Raw genomic sequence first — 24,077 nt, 5'->3', positions numbered from 1 at the left:
GGAATGAGAAAAGCATCCCTAACACTGGGGGAGGAGAGAGAGAGCCTGTGCCAGCACCAAGAAGGACTATGCTATCATGTAGCGGGAAGTAGGCCAGTTTGACCGGAATGTGGAGCATGTGAGGGGAATAATGTGCAATCAGTGTGAAAAGATATATTGGAATCAGATTCTGAGAGGCTTTAAATGTCAGAGGAGTTTGCGTTTTACCCTGCAGGCCATAGGGAGTCAGCTTGTAGCTGTGCAAAAGCTAGATCAGGATGTAAAGACTAGAGGCATGAAGACCATTAGGATGCCTTTGCAATGGTCTCAAGGGGAGAGTGGAGGAACAGGGACAGAGAGAAGAGAGATGATGGAATTAGAATTTCCAGGGCCAGGGCCCAGGGAAGAGCTGAGAAGGGCTACAAGGCTATGAACCTGGATGATCGGAAGGTGCTGCCTTCAGTAGAAATGGAGAAGTGCGAAAAAGAAGTGGACTGTGAGGAGGAGATAATAACTTTGGATGTGGTAAAGTAGATGAGGCCTACAGAATATTCAGCATGGAAGCTGTCCAAGGCTGTCCTTTATCATCATAGGCCCGGCCCATCTCTTTTTATTCATACATTTCTTTAATGACATACTCCATACTACTTCCCGTTCTAATTGCTTGTTTATAATGTGTTATAACCTGCACATAAACATGACTTCACTTTTCCAGTGTCCTTTGGGTGATTCTCAATTTCCATTCAGATATTATAGTTCCCCAGAACTAGCAGCCATACAACATCACCAGGGAAATAATGTTATAGAAAGGATGGGCTTTTTGTTTCAGGGAGAAGTTTGAGACCATTAAATTTAGTAATTTCCTGAAGGCAATCCAGCCCATTCCCCTTTTCATGTTCAGTTCTGGGACCAACTCCCTGTATATGTTGTTTGTTCAAATTTTATACACAAACAATGTGTTTATGTATATAAACATACACATGCCCATGCATACACATTTATAACTGCATCTCATCATCTAGAACAGTCATTCTCCATTCATTTGACTTTTTCTAAGGGGAGAGGTAGGTCAAATGCTTTAGAGTGATTATAGATCTCACTTGTCAAGTTCTGCAGTGGTGCACTGTTTGATGTGACCAGCATCATGTTGCCTCAATAGGAGCACCTGGGAGGCCTTGCCATCTACAGAGGGTTCCTTCTCAACCTGGATTTGGTAGTGGATTGCCTCCATGATAATGGTGAACTTGCTTAGCAAGCACATGTTTCCTTATTTATTTCTCACTGGATATATTAAAATTGAGACACTAATAATCCGAGGGTCAAACAAATCTATCACTGTTGTGTATTTCAAGAAATCTTAAATTTGAATGGTTTCACATGAAATACTTTGTTGTGAGAGCATTTAAAGCAGCACGATGCTGTAATTACTCCATTTTTTTATGATGAATAAACAATAAGCACAGTAGAATTCCTGTAGTCGCTACTTCTTTCACTCAGTTATATTATGGGAGATGTATGGCCTAGCATTTTGATTACTAGCAAAAGTCTGCCTGTTCCCATTCAGTAATCTCATCAAGGATACACCTGCTGTGTACGTAGAGTCTCATAAATAATTTTATATAGAGTTGGTTTATGGGTTTGTAGTTTTTTATCTCTTAGTAACTTTTTTCACAATAAGGTCTAAGATTTTTTCCCACACTTTTGGTATCATTCTCTCCTTCAGATACCTTAGGAATTGTATTGTACCCTCAAAGTTCTCATAATTGTGTCCCCTCTGGCATGGACCTCTTCTGGGTAGACTTGGTCTAGCCCAACTGCTTTTTCCATCTTTGTTTTCTTTGGTGCCATTTTCATTTCCTTTATAAGCATAACTGGGACTGGGATGTTAGAATCTAAATGTGGTGATTCTGCTGTTCTTGAGTCCCTTATTGAAATCTTGGCACTTCTTTTCCACCTTTTGCCTGTTTTCTCCTTCCACTTTCATCTTTCAATGCCCTTGCGACAACTGTGCTCAGTTGTTACTCTCACTATGCTTTCTTTACACTAGTTTCCCCCTCTATTGCTTCTATCTTATGAAATGTTACTATTTATACCATCCTTCATAAGATTTTATAAACAAATTTATAACTTAAACTAGTGTTGTCTTTGGATGCCATGCCTTTCTGCTTGGCCAAGAAATCCAGTGTTTACTAACAAAGGCACTTTTTAGGCTCTTCTGGTCTCTCAAATGATTTATATGTGTTAAATTTCTTTATAAAATGGTAATCTCTGTCAATATCCTTTTTCTAGCCACTTTTAGCACCAATATTATAACCTGTTCCAATAGGTCATGTTTTGACTATTTTAACTGCATGCCATAGCTTCCCTCCCTCTGATTTTTATTCCTTCTTCCAAATACTAATTTTCATCTTTGCACTAAACATTTTACAGAGCAGCTAGGTGGTGCCATAGTGCACAGAGTGCCAGGTATAGTGCCAGGTATGGAGTTGGGAAGACTCATCATTCCAAATTCCAATTTGGCCTCAGACACCTACTAGCTGTGTGACCCTGGGCAAATTACTTAATCCAGTTTGCCTCAGTTTTCTCATCTGTCAAAATGACCAAGAAAAAAAACAGGAAAACCCACACATGAGATCATGAAGAATCAGACATGACTAAAAAACGACACACAGATTCAGGAAGACCCTCACGTCAGTTATAATTTCTTATCTAGTCAAACATTCGTTTCATTTTTTTTTTTTTTTTTGTTATTTGCTGCTCTCCAGGTCTAATACCTTCATAATGCATAGGCTGTCACAGCAGTTTTAGTAAAAAGTTTTATTAGCTTAAAGTACTAGGACTTCTGGGAGGCCCTTCATGCACATAAGGCAGATTCTGTCTTTGGCCTTTTTTGTTCCTTACTTTTCAACCTAAAGCAGGGGGCAGTATGGTTCAGTGGAAAGAGTACTGGACTAGGAATCTGAAGGTAATACTCTACAGCAGGCATACTTTTAAAAAACTTATGCATATTTTAAAATCTTAACCCTCCCCCCAAAACGAGCATTTCTATATACAAAAAAGAACAAAAAAAAGTTTTATGTGAAACCATCAATCTCTCATGTATAGCTTTTTGAAAAGTATATAAAAAATGCAACATTACCCTTAAAGCTGTCTGTTAGTCTGTGTTTTTCTGAACTTCCTTCTGTACTCTAATGCATTTTTTTTAAAAAGCTTCGATGATTTTTTTTTTTGGCATCACTACCCCAAACCTTTCTTTACCTTCAAATACCCTCCCCAAATGAAATAACAACAAAACCCTTATGACAAAAACAGGCAAGCAAAACAAATCCACATTTGGATCAGGTCCAAAAATGTCTCTCATTTAACTCCTAGTGTTTGTTTATATATATAACATGACTGAATGAAAGAGGTAGAGAACACAAGCTGTCACTATATTTTTTATTAAAATTTTTTGATTTGTTAGCACAAAGTGCCACCTTACAGGCTCTCTTCCAAAAATGTATTTCCCATCTATCCATCAAAGTCTATATTGATTTCATGTGGAAGATATTATCAAGTTCTTTGAAGAATTTCTCTGATCTCATCCTCCGTTAGCATATTAGCTACAAGTACTTTCTTTTTTCAAATACTTATCATTAGGCACTAATTTCTGAATAAAATATATGAAATGAAAAACACAAGGTGACCAAATGTCCTCTGAGTGTTTCTCACATCCTTGGATGATGTTTCATAAAACCAATTCTGTCAATGTTTTATTTACCTCTCTTAGAAGGACTTGTGAGTCATCCTTCCATTTAGCTACAATTGCCTTCTGTCTCGACTTCCTTTATAGCAAGAATACCATGATTATCACAATTTGATTCCTCCAGTAATTTCTCCATTTGTTGGTCACTGGACAAAGCTATCAGACTGTTTAGAGATGATTTTAAAAGTATGTGATTCTTAGTATTGTCAGTTTTCTGTTATTACAGAAGTGGACTGAAGGTCATTTTAAAGGATGTCTGTTAGTTTCATACATTGCTATGGACAAAGAATTCATCCTAAGTGTCCAGCAAGCTGGCGATGAGCTACTAAGTCCTTAGCTTGGCTAAAAGAAGACACAGTCTATAAAGACTATATTTTTTAAAAATCTAAACCAAAACAGAGATGGAAAGGCATTTCAGAAAAGTGGAGCTTTAGAAAGGCCATCTTCTATTACAAGTAACTTTTATAGTTTTCCACTTGCAATTTAAGGGTGAAGTAAATCATATTTTGACGGAGCAAAGAATAAGACAAGCTACAAAACCAAACCTGTTCTGAATACAGATGCTATAAAATTCTGAGTCTATTTTTCACTTCTCTTTACAGAACACTGCAAATTCTAACATCCTTTCACTTCAGGCTTGCAAAGTGGAAAATTATAATATTGTCTACTTTATGTAAAAATTGATGACTCAATCAGTAAGCTTTTTATTTAGCATCTACTATGTGCCAGGCACTATGTTAGGCCCTCTGGATACAAAGACACAAGATGCTTACATACTATTGGGGGAATCAGTAAGAGGTAGTTTAAGAAGGGAAAGTAAACAGATGCAAAGGTAGCATCGGAAAAGGCTTCGTGTAAAAATAAATTCAGATACTGCCAAGTAGAACAGAAACATCAACGTTCACGTAACACAAGTTTTCCCGTGTCTAAGTTCTGTGTGCACATCCAGTAACAGAAAATCCCAATACTCACCCTGAACCATGATGCACGACAACGGCAGCAAGGTCATAAAGGCAGCTTTCAGGGCCGCTATTCTCAGGCTTTAAAACAAGGGAGAGAAAACACATCCTTAGGACTTGACTGCCTGCCACCAGTAATCAAACCAATATGAAAGCTCTCTCGAGCAACCTCACCCCGACTTTACAGTGAGATTGTTGGAGTAAAAAAAAATACTTGAATGTTATTTTAATACAGGTCTTTCTGAAGTTAAGTCACTTACCTCTAACAAGTAGCATTTCATATCTAGGCCTCTCAGAGGAAATTCTACATAGGTATCGACCTTGTTTCTTAGATATGCTGTCCAATGAAATCTTTTCAAGTGTAAGCATAGCACCTGAATGACAAAATAGGAAAAAATGACACATTTGTTCATAAACATTTCATTCACCTTACGAAAAATCCAGCGTCTGGTGCCGCTACTATAAGAGAGAAGAGCTTTCTCTAAGACCCCCATCAGTTTCTTTCTTTCAGTTTTAGTATTTCCTGCACACGCTGTGGGGTGTACAGCTTTGACTGAAAACTCTGAAGTTCAATTCTGAACATCTTCCAAAGCTGAGCTTATATTAAAAGCAAGATATTTTAAAATTAACTTTGGGCTGACAGTTTGAGTGATTTCCTTTGTGAAATTTCATGGAACACAGGCCTTTACCTTTGGTAATTTCTGAATCCAAAATTTTTTGGTGGATTTCTGCTTCTTTTTGCATTTGTGGCACATATACAGTTCTGTCTCATCAAGTTCTTCCAAGTCTGTAAAACTACGAAGACAATCTAAGAAGAAATTGATTTAAAAAATGTTAAAACATGGTGCTTTTCACAAAGGCTACATCTGGATATTTTTAAGAACAATCAATCATGCCTTCGGCCTAAGCTCCCCTTTATTTTTATGGAAAGTTCCAGGTTTAATTCCATTAATAACTTATACTGTTATAGGAGATATATATATATCACCCCCATTTTACTTTATTGGAGGAGGAAGGTGTTGAGAGGTCCAATGTTTTCAGGCAGTGGTGACAAATTCAAACTGGGGACCACATATTGACTTCGAAAACCTTGACTTAACATTATTTATGTTGTTAAATATTTCCCAATTACATCTTAGTCTAGCGTGGGCCAGACTAAGGATTTTTGTAGGTTGATGAGTTTGATACCACTGCTTTAAGGTCACTGATTGTCCAAGTAGCACAGAGAGGTCTGTCAAGCTGAATCTGACAATTTTTTTAAAATGTATCTTATTTTTATTGATCCCTTTTGATTTTCAAATAACCTTTGTTTCTTTTTTATCTTTGATTTTATTTTTCAACTGACAAGCACTTTTCCTCTTCCTCCCAACCTCTGTCTCACTAATTTGAAAGGAAAAACAAACAAAAAAAAATAAAAATATGTATAGTCAAGCAAAACAAATCCCCACATTGTCCATGTCTAAAATTGTATGTCTTATTCTGCATCCTGAATCCATCACCACTCTGTTGGGAGGTGGATAGCATAGAACTATCATCAGTCTTCTGTAAATACTGATCTTTGGATATGGCTGACAAATTACAAACAAGACCTACTGTCCTTGCTTAGGGGATTTCCTTACAGAAATCATTAAATGGGCAAATTCAAATTTCCCAAAGAATTATTTAATCTCTCCAAAATTATAAACAAAGGATCTTAATTTTAAAAGCCCACCTTTCTAATTCCACTCTATTACTACCCTCCAGAGACCCTTTTCTCCAGCCAGAGTAGCTTACTCAGTCCCTCAAACATGTCATGTTTAAACTATTTTCCCTATTCAAATATCACTCACCTGCCTACTTCTGCCTATTTCTTGCCCACCCAGCTAGGAAAGGTCCAGTTCAATTCCCAACTTCTTCATAAAGACCTCCAAGACCACTCAAAACAATAGTGATTTTCGTCCTTCTAAATATAATTATTGCCTGTGCTATTCATATACTAGTTTTATACCACTTCATCATTAATCTCAAGCTATTTCACTTTGGGGTGTATGTGACTTGTCTCTCCAATTAACTTTATAATTTACATGCAAGTAAGAATTTTGTGTTATTTCTTTGTATCCCTAGCTGGCACCACACTAAGTACTATTGAACACACAGTAGGTGCTAAATAAATTTTTAATATTCTTAAATACAGTTATTTTCCTCATTAGCAGAGCTTCAGAAATGCTAATTATCCCTAAAGTCCTTTTCCAGTTTTATAGTTCCAAGACACAGGGATGTTGGAATGTCATTTTGGTCCCCTTCAGAACAAAGGACAACAACTACCACTAAGGGCTTTCATGATTCCCTCAACAAAGCATGCCAACTTCTGTTTAATCTACTAAAGTTCGGATTCATATTTTTCTTCTGTTAACTAGTTATCTGGACATTGTGGCCTTGTACCTATGGGATACAAAAATGGAAAAACGGCAGAAGGGAGCATATTGGTTATATTTACCTTAAGTGGGAAGTCTGGCACAGAGCTTATTGGAAACTGAGGCAAAAGGAAAATGAACACACCTTTCTAAAATTCCTTTACAGTAGTTGAAATCAACTGACAAGAGTTTAAAGAATCCTCATAGCACTCACTCTGTTCCTTTTCCCATTATCAAATATTTGTTCTTCAAACATAACGTAAAACTAGTTTTCAATAAACAAGAACATTCTGATAAGAAAATTAAGTAATTATTTTCTTTCTAATTCAATATTAAGAATTAAGCAATGTTGTGCGATGACTAACTTTGATAGACTTAGCCCTTCTCAGCAATACAAGAATCTAAGATATCTCCAAAAGTCTCAAGATGGAAAATGCTATCCACAGCCAAAAAAAGAACTATGGAGTTTGAATGCAGATCAAAGCATACTATTTGCTCTTTTTTTCCTTTCTGTTTCATTTTGTTTCCTCTTTCTTTCTTTGTTCCTTCTATTGGTTCTAATTCTTCCTTACAACAGGACTATTGTGAAAATATGTTTAATAGGAATGTATATGTAGAGCCTATATCAGATTGCACGCCATCCTGGGGAGGAAGGGGGAGAAAAAATTTAAAACTCAAAAGCTTATGGAAGTGATTGCTGATAAATCAAAATAAATTAATTAAAATTTTTTAAAAATTAAAATAAAAAAATTAACTATTTAATTTTTTTTCCTGAACCCAAATAGTCCTGAGCATTTCATGTGAAGGTTGCTGCATATGCTGTAAATAACAAGTAAACTGCAACTTCAGATCCCACAGGTCAAGTAAAGTCAAATCATTATCAATAAATTACATTGGAAAATGTCAGTTTTGTTTTTCTTTTTCTTTGTCCCCCCTAGTGGAAGGTGAATTAGATGGAGAGAGGGAGAAAAAAGAGATTTTTGATGATTGGGAAAAAAATTAATATAAAGAATATGTATTAAAAATAATAAACATTTAAAAATAAAAGGAAATGCCCTACTTTCTAGTATGAATAGTGATTTTCAGCTTCTGGAGACCAGAGGTCATGTGTTACACTTTCTTTGCATGAACTCAAAATGTCATAGGTACAACAGCTGTAGATCTTGTGCTACCTTGGGACATTTCATAATTGTCTGATACTGTTATTGAAATCTTCTAAATGAAATTGTAAAGTTCTTTAGGGCAGAAACAGTGTTTTCTTTCATCTCTCATCTAACATATTGCTTTCTATACACAGTAGGTGCTCAATAAATGTTTATTTCTGAGCACATAGCAGGTTCTCTCACATGCTTGCTTCCTTTGCGTTCAACCCAAAAGCTTTTCTCTTCCTTAAGAAAAATTAGAAATACCGACTCCTGTATTTCTATTTTGATGGAAACATTGAATTTGTATACATTAATTGGCTCTAAATCTAGTATCTAACTAGACAGTTTTTTTAAACATCTTATTTTTATTGCTATAGTTTTAACATAACCATCATTTCCAAATATATCTCTCCTCCTTCCTATTCCTTTGTAATAAGAACTAGAGAGAGGATGCCAATTTAAAGACATAAAAACAGATAAAGTTGATAATATATACTAACAGACTTCAATGGGACACAGCTAATTTAAAAAGTCCTATTTTTATTTGGCATTAATTATATAACTTCGGAAAGTATATCTGCTTTTTAAATTGTACTTTTTTTTTTTTGGTTTTTGTTTTGTTTTTAGGCAATTGGGGTTAAGTGACTTGCCCAGGGTCACACAGCTAGTAAGTGTCAAGTGTTTGGTCTAAGGCCATATTTGAACTCAGATCCTCCTGACTTCAGGGCCGTTACTCTATCCACTGCGCCACCTAGCTGCCCCTATACTTTGCTTAATGTTAAAATTAGTTTGCATTCTCTGAACATACTGACTAGCCTTTTATGGCAAACTAGCAGAAAAATCCATTTGCCATAGTTAATTCACAAAATGGATAATTCAACTCCTGATATTCAATAAATGACTGTTTAATTAAATTCCATTTGAAAACTATTATAAGACTAGCATTGAGGGCTTCACTCCTATCCTTAAAAAAACAGAAATGTGTGTGAACTCATATCTGTGTATGTGCACTGCATTTTAAGATTTACAAAGTGTTTTCCTCACAACAGCCCTGAGAGATAGGGATTGTAAAAATATTACTTTTCTCATTTGATAGATGAGAAAACCAAGGGCCAACCTCTTTAATTCAAAGAAGCAACTTGCCCTAGCTAATAAAGAATTCTAATAAAACAAAAAAAAGTAAATAAAATTCTGACTCCAAGTTCAGTTTTTTCCTACTATTCCACATATTACTCATCTCCTAATTACCCTTCATTAGTCAATTTACATTTGCTATCCTACACATTTCCTGAACCAAATCTCAATGAGATGATAGTTTCCTATTCCTGGTGACAACAGGATAAGAAAGCTCAGATTTCTTGTATTCTCTTTTGTCTCTGAGCATAAACAGTAATGATGACATGACACTGGCTTCCTATACAAATCCCTAAGCACTTTCATGCTTGTGTACTGAGACTGAGATCATAAGAGCTTTCATAAGTGAGTAACTGTTGCATCACATAAAAAGTTTGGCCTGGGTGGGTGGGGGGGAATTATATAAGGATAAATATAGAATTCAAGTCAATTAACATTTATTAAATATTTACTATATCCCAAGCATTGTGCTAAGAGTTGAGGATACAACAAAAGTTCCATATTTTGAAATAATTTCCTCTTGAATTTTTTTCCCAGACAAACATATGAAAGGGGAATTACTACTATACGATGCAGATGAATTCCAATTTCTCACAATGGCATAAAATCGGCCAGCGTGATAATGGACAAGGAAGGGAATAAAACATCTACTATGTGTGGCAGGCACTGTGCTAAGCACTTTACAAATATTATCTCGTGATCTTCACAATAACCCTGCAACGTAGATGCTGTTGTTACCCCCATTTTACAGTTTAGGAAACTGAGGCAAGCAGAGGTTAAGTAACTTGCTATGGGTCACCCAGCTACTAAGTGTTTGAAGTCAGATCTGAATTCAGGTCTTCTTGATGCTTTTCCTGCCTTGTTTTCATATCGAAGATACATTTCAAGTTCCAAATTGATCACGTAACTCTGCTGGTTAATTGGGGGCTACCTATATACAATAAAGCCCTAAATTGTAATCTTATGCAGAAAATTGCATTACTTAAAATCTTCAACCAAATTTATCACTGAAGTCCTAAATTGTTTTTATCTGCTTTTTTGAGATATAAACAAACAAAATTTGCACTGGATCACTGTAAGACCTTGGTATCACTTTCATGTTCTACATCAGAAGACAAAAATCTGACATTTTATTTAAATGAGTTTTTTGAAATTTGTTTCCTTTAAAATAGCCTTACCCCAAAAAAAGTTTTGGAAAGATTTTTCCACAATATATTCAGTATACATATGAACACTTTAAGCTAAAGCTCTTTTTTTTTTCCTCCTCTCTTAGGCAGAGGTATACCCTGCAGATGGTGTTATAAGGAAGAAGGATAAAGTACCAATTAAATGTAGTTACAGACATAGCTGTTTCGGCATCACTTCTTATACTAGTCAGATACCGAAATAGTCTTAGAAAATGCCTTAGCAGATGATTGCTACTTTGCAGCATGACTAAAAGTTTTTCTTTTATTTGGTTTTTCTTTTCTTTTAAAAAGTGTATGAACTACTTTCTCTCCCTTCTTTGCACTGCTAAAGGACTAGGGTATGGAGGATTGCATCTACAGTCAAGAAACACTTTATACGTTGGTTAGTTTTTCTCAGTTGCCTTTGTACTCTTCTTTCTTTTCTATTCTTTGTTGCAAGGAATGGCTCTCTAGGGAGGGAAGACAGGACGGACATACTTGGAAATAAGTGATGTAAAAACAAAAGATATCAAACTTTATGTATGTGTATCCTATAACATTGGGGCAGCTAGGTGGCACAGGGGATAGAGGACTGGGCCTGAATTCAGAAAGACCTGAGTTCAAATCTGGCCTAAGACATTCACTAGCTGTGTAACCCTGCACAAGTCACTTAACCCTGCTTGCCTTAGTTTCCTCATCTGTAAAATGATCAGGAAAAGGAAATAGCTAACCAGTCCAGTATCTTTGCCAAGAAAAGCCCAAATGAGATCATGAAGAGTCAGACACGACTGAAAAATAACTAAACAACAGCAACGACATCCTATAACGTGGAAGTAAATGATGTGCTCTCTAATTTCCTTCCTACAAAGGAAGTAAAAATTTTCACTCTTAAGTTCTAGGCAAATTGGACTTAATTCTCTGTTATCTAAAAATGCCCTATATTCGAGCCTCTGCTCATGTTGTTCCCCTAGAGTTATGCCATCATCTCCTCCTAAACTATTCAATCCCTGCCTATCCTTTAAAGCCTCATCAAATGCCCATTGTAACAGGAAACTTTCCTTGATCCCCACTTACAATCCCTCTCTCAACTACTGATACTACCCAATAGTACCTGCTGGTAATGACCTCTCCCTCATGAGTCTTTTTTTGGCTGCCTAATACACTTATCTGTTATTGTGTATTACAGCTTTCTATGTATGTGTCTTCTCCTCCTATTTATTAACTGTAAGCGGGGGTGGCATCCTTACCTATATTTTGTAACTCTCCTAGCACCTAGTACACAAAATAGGCATTTTAAAATGTTTCTTGAATGTATATTGTTCCACTTTACCTGGAAAACCAATCTGGTTACAAAGCTTAAATTTTAAAGGTTATGTCTTCTCAGTAACATTAAGAAGAATAGGGAAAATATTTCTGGATATAGTATAATAAACATACAAAATGGGTTTTGTTGAGGTACAAAAATTTGACTCTGAAAATAGTCACACTAACCAAGTAGCCCACATGTCCCCAAGATGAAAGGAATTCAAGAAACAAAACACACTTTAGCGTGGTCACATACAATAAGAATCCAGGGAGACTTCAAAACAATAGAAGTGTCCTTACCTCGGAGTGAACACAAGGGCCCATTTTCTTGGTTCTTAGAACGCTTGTTTCTAAATTGACTGGGAATATCTAATGAAAGGTCTTAAAACAGGGAAAAATTAGTTAAAATCACATTGGCCCAATCACTGTTTTTAAAAAAAATCATCAATTTGATGGTTTCTTTGAAAATAAGGATTCAAACATTTTTATCGTAAAAATAAAGCACAAATACCCAAATATATCTTACCAAGAAATGGATCAAACTTTCTAGATTCTGTCCCACATATTAAGCAGTTAACTTCATTCTGAAGAATGCCTCCAAATATAGCTGTGACAACAGTAGATGCTCCATTTCTAAAGAAAATCACCATGTGGGAAAATATTTTAATCACAAGGTCTATATTTCTTTGATAGCACTAAACCATTAATAAACATTTTTTAAAGATTCATTTAAAACAAGCTTCTCCACTGATACTGGCTGTGTATTTTTTTTTTTAAGTTCCAGAAGAAGAATGGAGTAAAGAAAGTTCCATGAAAGGTTTTCATTGGGCACAATCAAGGCTAAGCCATTGTTACTGAAGTCACAAGCTAAACTTCAATACAGTGCTAGATGTAAGGATCAAACCCAGTTTAATTGGGGGGGGGGGGGTGTATTGCTGATAAAAGGTTTGTTTCCCTTTCTTTTTGAGGACAGTAATGAGTGACTTCAGACACAGTAAAGCCTACAAAAGAGCCTTCAAGTGTCTTCCATTTTGACTTAAAAAATGCAAATTGGCTTTTTAAAAAAACTAACCTGTAGTCCTAATGAAACCTGAAAATCTGAGATACAGGAGAGAATCTAGAAGGTACAATTGTCCATTCTCCCTTGTGGTTTAATTTTTGTAAGATTCACAAACCAGTGCTATGCACAGAGTGGGCATATAAAAAATAAATTCTTAACTAGTAATAAAGATATTTGAAAAGAAGAAATAGAAAAAATTTAAATCATTCATCCTCTTATGTTGCTACTAAAACACCACATTAGATTTAAAGATCAAATCAATTGTATTTTACTGTCAATTTAAACTTACTATTGTTCTTCCCCTTCAAAGACTCTTTAAAGGTTAGAGTAACTTCCAAGTTCTAGCTCCAATTTATTTTAGATTCATGTAGCATTACTAAGTTTTAGTTTACCATGATTTTAAACACTACGCTAATTAAACAGTAAAACCAAAATATATTCTCATTACAAATGCATACTAAAAATGTGATTTAAAAATGACTTTAAGTAATACTTATTCCATTTATAGAATAATTTAATAAATTATGGCTTCTGTGTACAAATTGTATTCTACTAGCTTAAAAAATGTTAATGAGTAATACATTCCTTAATCAGTAATAAGACCAAGTCTTATAGCTGTGTGTTTAAATGCATTATATAGTTTATTATTATTATGGTAGTTGAGTCCACTTTCAAGATAACTTTAGAAATCTCAATGAATAGGACAACTTAGCTTCTTGTACATTTTAGGTGTTTTAAAGTATTTTAGCTAATACTAAAAAACTGTAACATGAAACATCAGTAGAATGCAACAGAAAAGCAGCACTGTTTTGTGTGAGAACTTATTGGAGATCACTTTATCTCACTGCAAAATTATGATATTCAGTGAGGCAATGTGATAGGGTTCTGTCACTGGTCCCTCTGATTTATGTCTCAGGTAACTAACCAAACAACATTTTATTGAAGTTTCTTAAAAGAAATATATTAATCATTATAAATTACAACATTTCAGGCAACAGTATGAAGCAGAACATACTTATGGGTTTCCTACATAAAATAAATAGACTATATTGTATGTAAAATATATGAGCTGTATTATATATCATATCATGGTTCTTTGTGCACAAATATGCTGCTTTAAAATATACAGTTCATTTTTCCACACTCAACAAAACTTTGAATGTAATATTGTTGGGAGGAGATAACTTACCAGCACCTTCTTTTCTAAACTGGAATTTGGGTCAGGGGGAGCTGTATATCTATGTATTACAGACTATAAAGAGCTATACTGGGTCCATTCCTATAGGACAGGTGGCCACAGGAGGCTGAAAGTGGATGGAGGAACCCTACTTTAACAGTAAAAACAAAACAAAACAAAACAAAAAAACCAACCTAACTACACTCACTAATAAGATCTAGAGAACGCTAGGCGGGCAAGACTACAGTCACACCTATATACAACTTACCTTTCTTTCTCTGATGAGTTTAACTTGTAATCCCCTTTCCTGCACAGATCAGGACTGACAAAAGTCTCAAAAATTACAACATAAGAGGAGACTGCACATTGACCAAAATCCAGGCTGAAATGACTGTAAACATCCCTGCCTAAAGCAAAATAAATGTTTTGGTCTCAGTGCAGGTTTCAGTCTATTAGAAATTACATGGGAAAACAATTCAAAATTTTTTCATATTATGGGGCAAGAAACACTTCTGAAAACTTACTGGTGCTTCAAGGTCAATTAGGGAATGAACAAATATGTTTTAGGCAAATTCAAGTTCCAAAATTGCTCAAGCTTATGTTTTCAAATGGAAGTACAACTAGTTTGGGTAGAGTAAAAAAAAAAAAATCCATCCCTCCCCCCATTATCTTCACTACTATTTGAGAACTATTTATAAAAGATCAATAAAAATTGAACATATCCTACACTTTTTCTAATTTTCCAAACAATTTTTTACTGAATTTCAGGTAAAGCCCTCAGAAAAACTAAGAAGAAATCCAATATCAAACTGTTCAAATGCAAGAGAAAGCATGATTATTTTGCTATGTTACTTGTAAAGAATTTAAATAAGAAATATGTACAAAGTTTAAGCAAAACAATAACATTTTAAAATATAAAATACCAATAGTATTACATAAAGCCCTCCCCATGAAACTCCATTAAAAAACCAAAACCAAAAAAAACAAAAACAAAGTCTTACATGCAACATTTGTTACTTGCAGAAAGACTAGAATTCTCTTGCAGAATTACTGATCGAGAAACTCCATTGAAGCCTCCCTGGAGTTCCAAGTGTAGATGGTCCAAAAGATAGCGCATAAATTCATGAGCATCTTGCTGCTGATAACCCCTTAAAGGAAACAAAAATGTTTGAATATGGGGCCTTCACATGCTCAAATCAGTCAAGTGACAGGCAAAGCAGGTTCTACTATTCAAATCAAAAAGATTTCACTATAAGAGTAAATTTTGTGTGTCCCAATTTCACATCTTATCCTATCAAAGACATTAAATTCTAAAGTACTACTATAGGTAACTGATAATTTTTAAAGTAATGGCTTAGAGTGAAAGAGGTTGGTTTAACCTTTAAATCTTGACTTAAAGGAAGCTTCAAAAATGCTAGGGAGCTAAGAGTTTCTCTAAGTCTGTAAATACTTCCCAATTAATGATACAGAAAAACTTAAAAAAAATTTTTTTAAACTGTGTTCATTCATACAATGAAATTTTCCTCTGATGATAAATATTAATACCTGACTTTGAAAAAAGAGCCACACAACACCTTTCACATGTGCTCTCTCATTGTAGTAAAGCAAAATGTTCTTATATTAAAACAGAAGATCACTTGGCAACAAATGAATAGCAATAAATACTGGCAGCAAATAAAAATAAGTGAGGAAGCAAGAAAGTTTTAGAAAGCTATCTGAGTTTGAAACCCTTATGTCTAACGTATGATATTTTAATGAATTCAGGACAGAAAAGACAGAGTGTAGCATACTGCCTCATTCACTTTGTAACACAGAATTTTATTTAGCCTGGTTCTAAATGTCTTAAATGATAAAACTTTCACTAGTTCTCTTAGCAAAAAATTCCATAATCAATATTTATTAACAAAAAATTTAAATATTTGTTTTCCCCACTCAATTCATAAATTCCACTTTTAATTTTGTTAATTAGGCTAAATAACTCCCTTAGTCCATAACAGTCATCATTATTCATTTGCCGACTATTACCTTGACAATTCCCCTAAACTTTCGCATTCATGGGTAATTCATTCTAAACTTATGAGGAAATATAAAAAATTATCATAAAAAGGTAAAGTTTGTATAGAGACTCTATTGATTTGCCTGTTAGTACAGACATTAGGTTGACTTCCACTTAATTGTCTATCTAAAATGCTAAAAAACCAAGTGGCTATATTAACAAAAACAAAACAAAACAAAACTGTTCTGTGCTATTTTAAGAGTAAGTCTGGGTTACCATTTCCTAAGACTCATCACACATACCACCAACCACACTTTAAATATTATTTGGCCATTAGATCAATTTGCATTTGTTACTTAAAAATATTCTTTCTTTTAAATAGCATAAGGTTGTTCTTAAAAGCACAATGTGTTTTCTACACAGTTTTCCATTAAATTGCTTTTCCTCACTTAAAAATAATTTATATTCTACTTTTTTCCTTGTCATTTAAAAGATGATAGCATTGTAGGATAGAGCCACTCTGTTTTTCTTTAAAAGTCAATTTATACTTGTGTCTTCTTCAGCTTATGTAATTTCAACAGAATATAAAAACATTACCCATTTTTCTCTAGGTGTTGTTTAACTTTGGGGGGATTTGGTGACAATCCAAGCAGCCACTTACAATAATATAATTTTGATAAATGAAAATCTGAATAGGAACCATAGAACACTGGGGAGAATCAACAAATATTTTTTAAAATATTATACCAACAAACCTTACAATCTCACCTGGATAATTTTCTAATTTGGTTTCTGTAAAGATTTTCCAAATGCATTTCCAATTACATTTTCAGAAGGGGAAAGGAAGGGAGGGAAGGGACATAAGAAAGGCTTACAATAAGAGGAAAGGGAAAGTTTTCCTTCTTCAATGATGATGCTTCCTACATAAACAACTGCTGCTATCTCACCCATGGAGCTATTTGTCAACCATTGATGGAATGGATTTTGAGGAAAACAATAGATATCTTTAAAATAAAATTAGAATTCAGGTCTACAGGAAATAAACAGAATGGTAACTCAGTGGGGTTTGAGTTGTAATCACATTACTGCTTTTAGTTGTTTTCAACTTCAAAGTCTCATCCTCTATATGCCCCACAGTTTCCTTACTACAATAAGAATTAAATCAGTAAATCTGTCTCACAAGAGACACTAAAAATAGTCACTATAAAAAACTTCACACCTATAAGAGGTCAGAATAACAATAACTATTATGTTCTTCTTAAGGATGAAAGGCTGAGTATAAGAGGCACATAGCTGAAATGTGTGGGAGACAGAAGGGCACAAATATTGTCTTTTCACAACTTATTCTCTAAACAACAAGAATCCACTTAAGACAAAGAACTTTGCTGATACCAGAAACTATTAACTTTTATTTTCTAGAATGTGACAGGTAAGTTCAAATATCAAGACAAACACCATGAAGTCTAGACACACACAGGTATTTGTGTGACATGACAACATGCACAACAGTCTCATGTACCTGTGCACTATTCTCTATATGTTAGGAGGATCAGTACATAATCTATAAAATAGCAAAGACCAATAAGGAAAATGATATGCCTGTGCAAGAAAGAGCAAGTCAAGTCACTCTAGCACAAACATTCCAAAATATCTGGGACGCACTCAAAATTTCAGTTTTGTTAAAGGTACTAAAAATCTTTAACATTTACAAAACACTTCTGATTACTTTGAAAAAATAGCTACAAAACCACTATGGCTTAGTTTAGTTACTCCTCTGTCGTATCTGCTAGTGAGGTTTTTCCAAGGAACACAAAATTGAAAGTGAACTAGGTTCACACACACACACACGGAAAAATAGTGAATTAAAAGTGTTTACATTGAAAATGTTTAAAAATCTAAGCTACCAGAATCTCATATAATTGTATTTTTAAAATCCCCTTTTCTAATAGAGAGCAGTATCCAAAAAAACCTCTTTTGGGTCAAAAATAAACATGTTACATCCAATAATGGTCTAACACCCTACACAAAAAAATAATTAGCAAATATATGAATTAGATTTCAACCATTCAATTGATTGAATTCATTCACCCTTATTCTATTTTAAGTGCTGGTAGGCTCTTCAATAAACAGCATGGTCAAAATGGCAGTGTAGAAGGAAGTAGCAGAATGAGACCCCCTCCAAACAGAGCTAGAATGTGAACCAGACTGAATCATGATGGGGAAATTTAAGACAAAGTCACAGTGAGTCCCTTTTTTAGCCCCATTCTGCAAAGGAAAACGGTGGTCTTCAGACAGTGAGGACTGTTCTGGCCAGAGCAGAAGTCCTAGGTCCATACCAGGGCATCTCAACAAGGACGGGTACCAACTGGCAGCTTTGTTGCCCATTACTCAGCTGTAGGTATAAACCCCGGGCAGACTCACAACACGACCTGTTCCTGGGAAAGGAGGCCCAGGACGGGATACTGAGAAAGAAGCAAGCAGCAGTGGTACGACTCTGAAGCCTTGAGAGGAACAGAAAAGGTAGAAATCCCAGATACAAGAATCCTGTGGTTCTGTCCCTATGAACCAGCAGAGTTTCCCAGTTGGCTGACAAGGGCTGAGCCCAGAGGCAGGCTACTGTTATTCAGACCAGTGGGGGCACCAATCAGACTTTATCCTGCATCAGACCATTTTGGGAGTGCTGAAAGCTTGCAGGTCCCCAGCCTGAGCTGTCCCTGAAATCCTGGAATAACACAACACTCTACACAGAAAGAAAATAGCAAAAGGACCAGTCTAGACTTTCCCTTCAGAAGTGCACAGTCAGGCTCCAACATCAAGTCCAAAGTCAGAAAATAGTTTTTAAGAATGCACAAATTATAAAAAGAGAGAGAGAGAGAGAGAGAATCCCATCATAAAAAGCTATTATTATTAGGACAGAGATACTCAAGGGAGAAAAAAATGACTGCAAAACATCTACAAGCAAAACCCCAAAGGAAAACACAGCATGAGCACAAATTCAACTAGAATTCCTGGAAGAGATGAAGAAAGAGTTAAAAAATCTTTTAAAATGTTTTTGTCATTGAAATGAGAGCACAAAAAGGTCACCTTCTGAAAGAACTCCACCCAAGTAAAACTTCCAACTACATGATAGCCAAAATCCAGACCTTCCAGGTAAAAAAAAAAAAAAAAAAAAATGCATGCAGCCAGAAAGAAAGAATTCAAGTACCTAATTCATATAATTTAGCAGCCACCACTAACAAGAAATGGAGAATTTGGAATATCATATTCTATAAAGACAAAGGATATGGACTCACAGCCAAGAATAATTTATCCAGGAAACCTCAATTTAATCTTAAAGGGGGGAAAATGAACAAAGTAAAAGAGGGGCATTTCAAGCATTCCTCCTGATAAAAACACAATAGCAGTGTAGAAACTCTGAAGTTCAAACACAGGAGTTACAAGAAACACAAAAAGGTAAATCTGAATGACCAATCATTACAGAACTAAGCAAGGATAAACTGCTTACAGTCTAATACAGAGATAATACTTGTGTCCCCATTGAAATCTTTCTTCATCAGAGATCAAAGAGAGAGTCTAATTAGACAAAAGACCTAAAAGTGATTCTATTATATCTTGATACTCTTAAGAAAAGAATAGAAAGAGAGGAGAAGAATACACTTGGGCATGAGGAGGGACAGTGGGGAGCCACTGATGCTTGAATCTCATACTTAACTGATCAAATGAGGGAAGAACATGCATTGCACACAACTGAGTATGAAAATATATTGCACTTGACAGAGAAATGGGAGAAGGAAGAATTGGTCATTCAGTTAACAAACATTTATTAAGAGCTTACTATGTGCCTGCCTGACAGGCACTGTGTTAAATACTGAGAATATAAATACAAAAAAAGAAGTCCTTGCTCTGCAAGGAGCTTACAATTTAACAGGGGAAGACAAAACACAAAAGGAAGCTGGAAAGTGAAGGTGATGGGGGTAGAGTGGAAGGGAGAGTAGAAGGTACCTGACAGAAGGCATAGTGAAGTCAGGGAAGCCTCACAGTAGTGCAGCCAGGTAAGAAATGAGATGTTTGAGCTGCTCTCTCCTTAAATGGAGCTTTGGAATTGGTGGGAAGAGTAGTTTAAGAGAGAGATTAGTCTTAAGCAAAACAAACTCTAAGGATATGCAAAAACATTCATTGCTCTTTTTGAGGTAGCAAAGAATGGGAATCTGAGGTGTTGCCCATAAACTGGGCAATAGCTGAACACGTTATAGTATATAAATGGGATGGGGTACTACTGTGCCGTAAGACATAATGGAGATAAGCTTCAGAGAAAACTAGGAAGATTTATACAAGCTGATGAGAAAATTTATGCAATCTAAGTAATATGGTAAAGGCAAAAACTCTGAAAAAATTAGGAACTCTGGTTGGTGTAATCACCAACCATGATGCCAGACGACCAGTGATGAAACATGCTACCCACCTCCAGACAGAGACATGAAGGATTCAGTACAGAATAAGATGTATTTTTTTTTTTTTTGGACAAGACCAATGTGGAAATTTGCTTTGCTTGATTATACATATCTGTAATGGAGGTTTTGTTTTTCTTTCCTTCTTAATTGGGGTGAGTCAATTTTTGCTGATTTAAAAAACAAAATATAATTGTAATGCAAAAACAAACAAAATGGAGCATGGTATAAAAGACAAAATGTTGCCCTTGAGAAGCTAACAATCCATTTAGGGATCCTAAGCAAAATATAAGCAAATTATAAATACTGAAGTACAAGTGGCAATACAAAGTACTCCCTAAGTCAACACAGGGGCAAACTATTGAAACTTAAAATCTGCATTAAGACTTTGGGAAAAAATCTGTAAAGGTGCTGACCACTGGCTGGGTTACTGAGCATGGATTTTTTTTTTTTTTGTTAATCACAACATAAATATTAAGTGGGTCTTGAAGAAAGGTAAAGACATGAGTTGGGAGACAGGAGGTATGATTTAAAACAAGGTAAACAGAATGAGCTAAGACACTAAGGCAGGAAATATGTGTAAGAAATAGCAAAATGCTCGGGTCAGTGAGAGCAGCAAAGGGACTCATAATGAGAAATGTGAGTGGATAGACACTGGGGAAGGTGTAACCTTATAGAGGTCCTTAAAACACTAGTCGAAAAATTCTGGTATTCAAACAATGACATGGAAACTCATGTAGATTTTTTTTGTTTTGTTTTTTTGTTTTTTTTTTTATGTAGATTTTTGAGCAGGGAATTGATGTTATAAAAATCACATAAGAAAATTATTCAGGGAGCACATATTAGTGACTGATAAGATACTAGAGGGACATCAACAGGATGATCATTTTGGTGATTTTTATTTCTAAAGATATTGGTATTTCAAAGTAAAGAGTGTCTATTTTAAATAAAAATGTTTTCATTTTTCTACACATAAGTTGGATTTTGTAGACTTTGCAATTCAAACCAGAGTCAACCTCCCCTACATATGCTAACTGAGGCAAAAGCTATCACTTATTTGCCTGAAAAGAAATGTAAATGGAAACATCCAATAATTTATTACTTGTGTTTCCTTCTGTAGAGACTGATGTCATATACCTAAAATTCTTCTGGGATAAATGTGGTGAGACCTTTTTAGAAACCATTATTACATTAAAGATAAAGTTTCACCAAGCTTTATCCACAATGTAATCAAGAGGCCTGGAAGGGACAATTGGAAAAGAGATAACAGATCTGACCAAGAGGAAAATTATCCCTGTTATCATGTAAATAAAGCCCATTCTTGATTCTTCAAAGAACAAAGGAAAAACTTGACTCAGAAAACTTGAGCTTTCTACTTCATCTTAAGGAAATCTACCAACTTCACTCTGCCATGCACAGAGCTCTCTTGTCTAATACTTCCCTTTTCCTTCAAACAGCTAAATCATGTTCATACACTGGAACAACATAAACAAATATCAACCTTGAAAACTATATCCATCAAGCTTTTTCTCACCGGAAGAGCTGAGCCACAGGCAGAAGATGCAGGCGGGAAACAAGTGTCTACAGAAGACATCAGGCTGTGTCAGCGCCATGTCAGGCCCCCACTCAACACATTTTTCTTGGAATATATGGTATAAAACAACACACTTAACATATGGAGAAAATGCTAACCTTTGGGGCAAATAACTTAGATGATCCCAGCAATCTGTGTACAAATTCCTTTAGAGATGACAGGCCTAAGCTGATAGCAAATCTAAAACAGCAAATTTCTACTCATCCTGCCTTTTATTAAAGTAACTAGAAAATCTGTACAAAATTAAGTTCTCTCCAATTAAAGTTTAAATAGCATGATATCTGAAAGAATTTCCATAAAAACAAAGACCTAATGGTTGCTAATAAACATAGTGGTTGCTAAGTAAAACTGGTACCAGACATTTCTGTCATGTAGAATAAAAAGCAAGGATTTCAACATTCAACAACTTTATAATATTTAGGCCACAGTTAGGAAATGAGGCAGAATGTGTCAAGGTTTCCAATGATGTCTGTTTTTAGGAAGGAAAAAGACACACTATTCATTAAAAACCTAAGGAGTAATGTGTCTTCAAAATAAGATGAATAAATTCAGGAGAAAATGGCCACACTTTGTGAATAACAAACATGTGAAGTATTGAAAATGTCATATTTCCAAATCTAATCTTGAATACTTCAGGGAAAGAGAGGTTGGATTTATCTGTGACAGTGAAATTACAAATTCTGAGGCTATTAAAATGAGCAATACTATTCTTATGCTTTTTTGCCCATTGTTTGAATCTGATGAATGAAAATTCCTTCATTCCTAGACTTCACCTGAAACACATGCTACGTCTGCCAAGAAGTAAATACAGGCACCCTCCAAGTGTTCTCTTTCTCAAAAGTAGTTCATATACAAGTGCAGTGACACATTGTAGAGTTTTACCACTTACTACATGATGCAGCACAACTTAACTTAATAAATTCTAAATGATTTCCAGTAAAAACCAAACTTTATAAAACTTACTGACAGCCCTTCTTTTTGTTCTAAAGTCATAAAACAATTAAAGATTATTTATAATGCATACACCTCTCATTATCATTTAACAAATATGAGGCTAAAGCACTGTGAGTTTCAAGTAAGTTTCACCGATGAATTTCTTGTGAGTCTAAGACTATTTTAAAAGACAGCCCCCCTTTTATAAATACCCAAATTCAATAAAATGTTTGCCCTTTTAAAAAAAACCAGTGCTTCCCTGCAACGAACACAAATAAATGTTTAACTATGTTACTGAACCAAATAAAATTTGTTCTTTTAAGTAAATTTAATTTTTGCTTATCTCTAGAAATAAAAGTACACTCCTAAAACTGGATTAATTTCTTGACTAAGGACACCACTTAGACTCACATTATTTCTTCAGGTTACATGAAGATTTCAGGAACTAATAACTTCCAAAAGTAGACAGATGCATATGACTGGTTTTTAAAACTTTTATTAAATAGCACTTACCTAAAATTTGGCATGATTTTCCAAACAACATAAAATAAGGATTCTGGGCTAAATGCAGTTTGGCTGCCTTGCCATAAAGCACACAATGTTTTTCTAAACTCCTCTACCAAGGAACTAGAAAAGCAGGAAAGAAAAAGAAAAGACATCATTACTTCTAAAAATGCTGTTTTTAACCTAAAATTTCTACAAAACAATACAGAAATAAAAACAAAACCAAAACCCCCACATCCTACCTGCTTTCCTTTAACTATACCTGAACATGGAGTGCTTTCTCACATCTCTACTTTAGGGCCAAGTTTGGTCATTATAATTTCACAGCATTAAGTTTTGATTATTTTTTAAAGCCATGAGCTTTCTATTTATTATAATCACCAATTTTATAATGCAAATATTGCAAAGCCTCTGCAGAGTGCTAAATTCATTTTGCCTAAAAATGAAAGTATCATCCACTGAACAGTTGTTAAATGTTGTAAAATACATGTGACTGCTTGCTATTTGAACACACTGAGCAGCAACACTTTAAAAATTTC

General features: G+C 34.9%; 1 protein-coding gene across 2 annotated transcripts in view; it reads right to left on the bottom strand.

Moving 5' to 3' along the window:
* Nucleotides 1–24,077, bottom strand: part of USP3 (ubiquitin specific peptidase 3) — a 102,228-nt gene that overhangs the window by 678 nt on the left and 77,473 nt on the right. For both annotated transcript variants that reach the window (XM_027851567.1, XM_027851568.1), the window contains 7 exons: nucleotides 23,548–23,661; nucleotides 15,065–15,211; nucleotides 12,353–12,459; nucleotides 12,127–12,207; nucleotides 5,373–5,491; nucleotides 4,944–5,057; nucleotides 4,697–4,764 (listed from right to left, as the gene is read on the bottom strand). In XM_027851567.1, the coding sequence (XP_027707368.1) occupies nucleotides 4,697–4,764; nucleotides 4,944–5,057; nucleotides 5,373–5,491; nucleotides 12,127–12,207; nucleotides 12,353–12,459; nucleotides 15,065–15,211; nucleotides 23,548–23,661 (750 nt within the window). The remainder of the gene's footprint in view (nucleotides 1–4,696; nucleotides 4,765–4,943; nucleotides 5,058–5,372; nucleotides 5,492–12,126; nucleotides 12,208–12,352; nucleotides 12,460–15,064; nucleotides 15,212–23,547; nucleotides 23,662–24,077) is intronic.

The sequence above is a fragment of the Vombatus ursinus genome, unplaced genomic scaffold (assembly GCF_900497805.2).
Source record: "Vombatus ursinus unplaced genomic scaffold, bare-nosed wombat genome assembly UNPS02009205.1, whole genome shotgun sequence".
Lineage (NCBI taxonomy): Eukaryota > Metazoa > Chordata > Mammalia > Diprotodontia > Vombatidae > Vombatus > Vombatus ursinus.
This window is presented reverse-complemented; position numbering and strand designations above follow the sequence as displayed.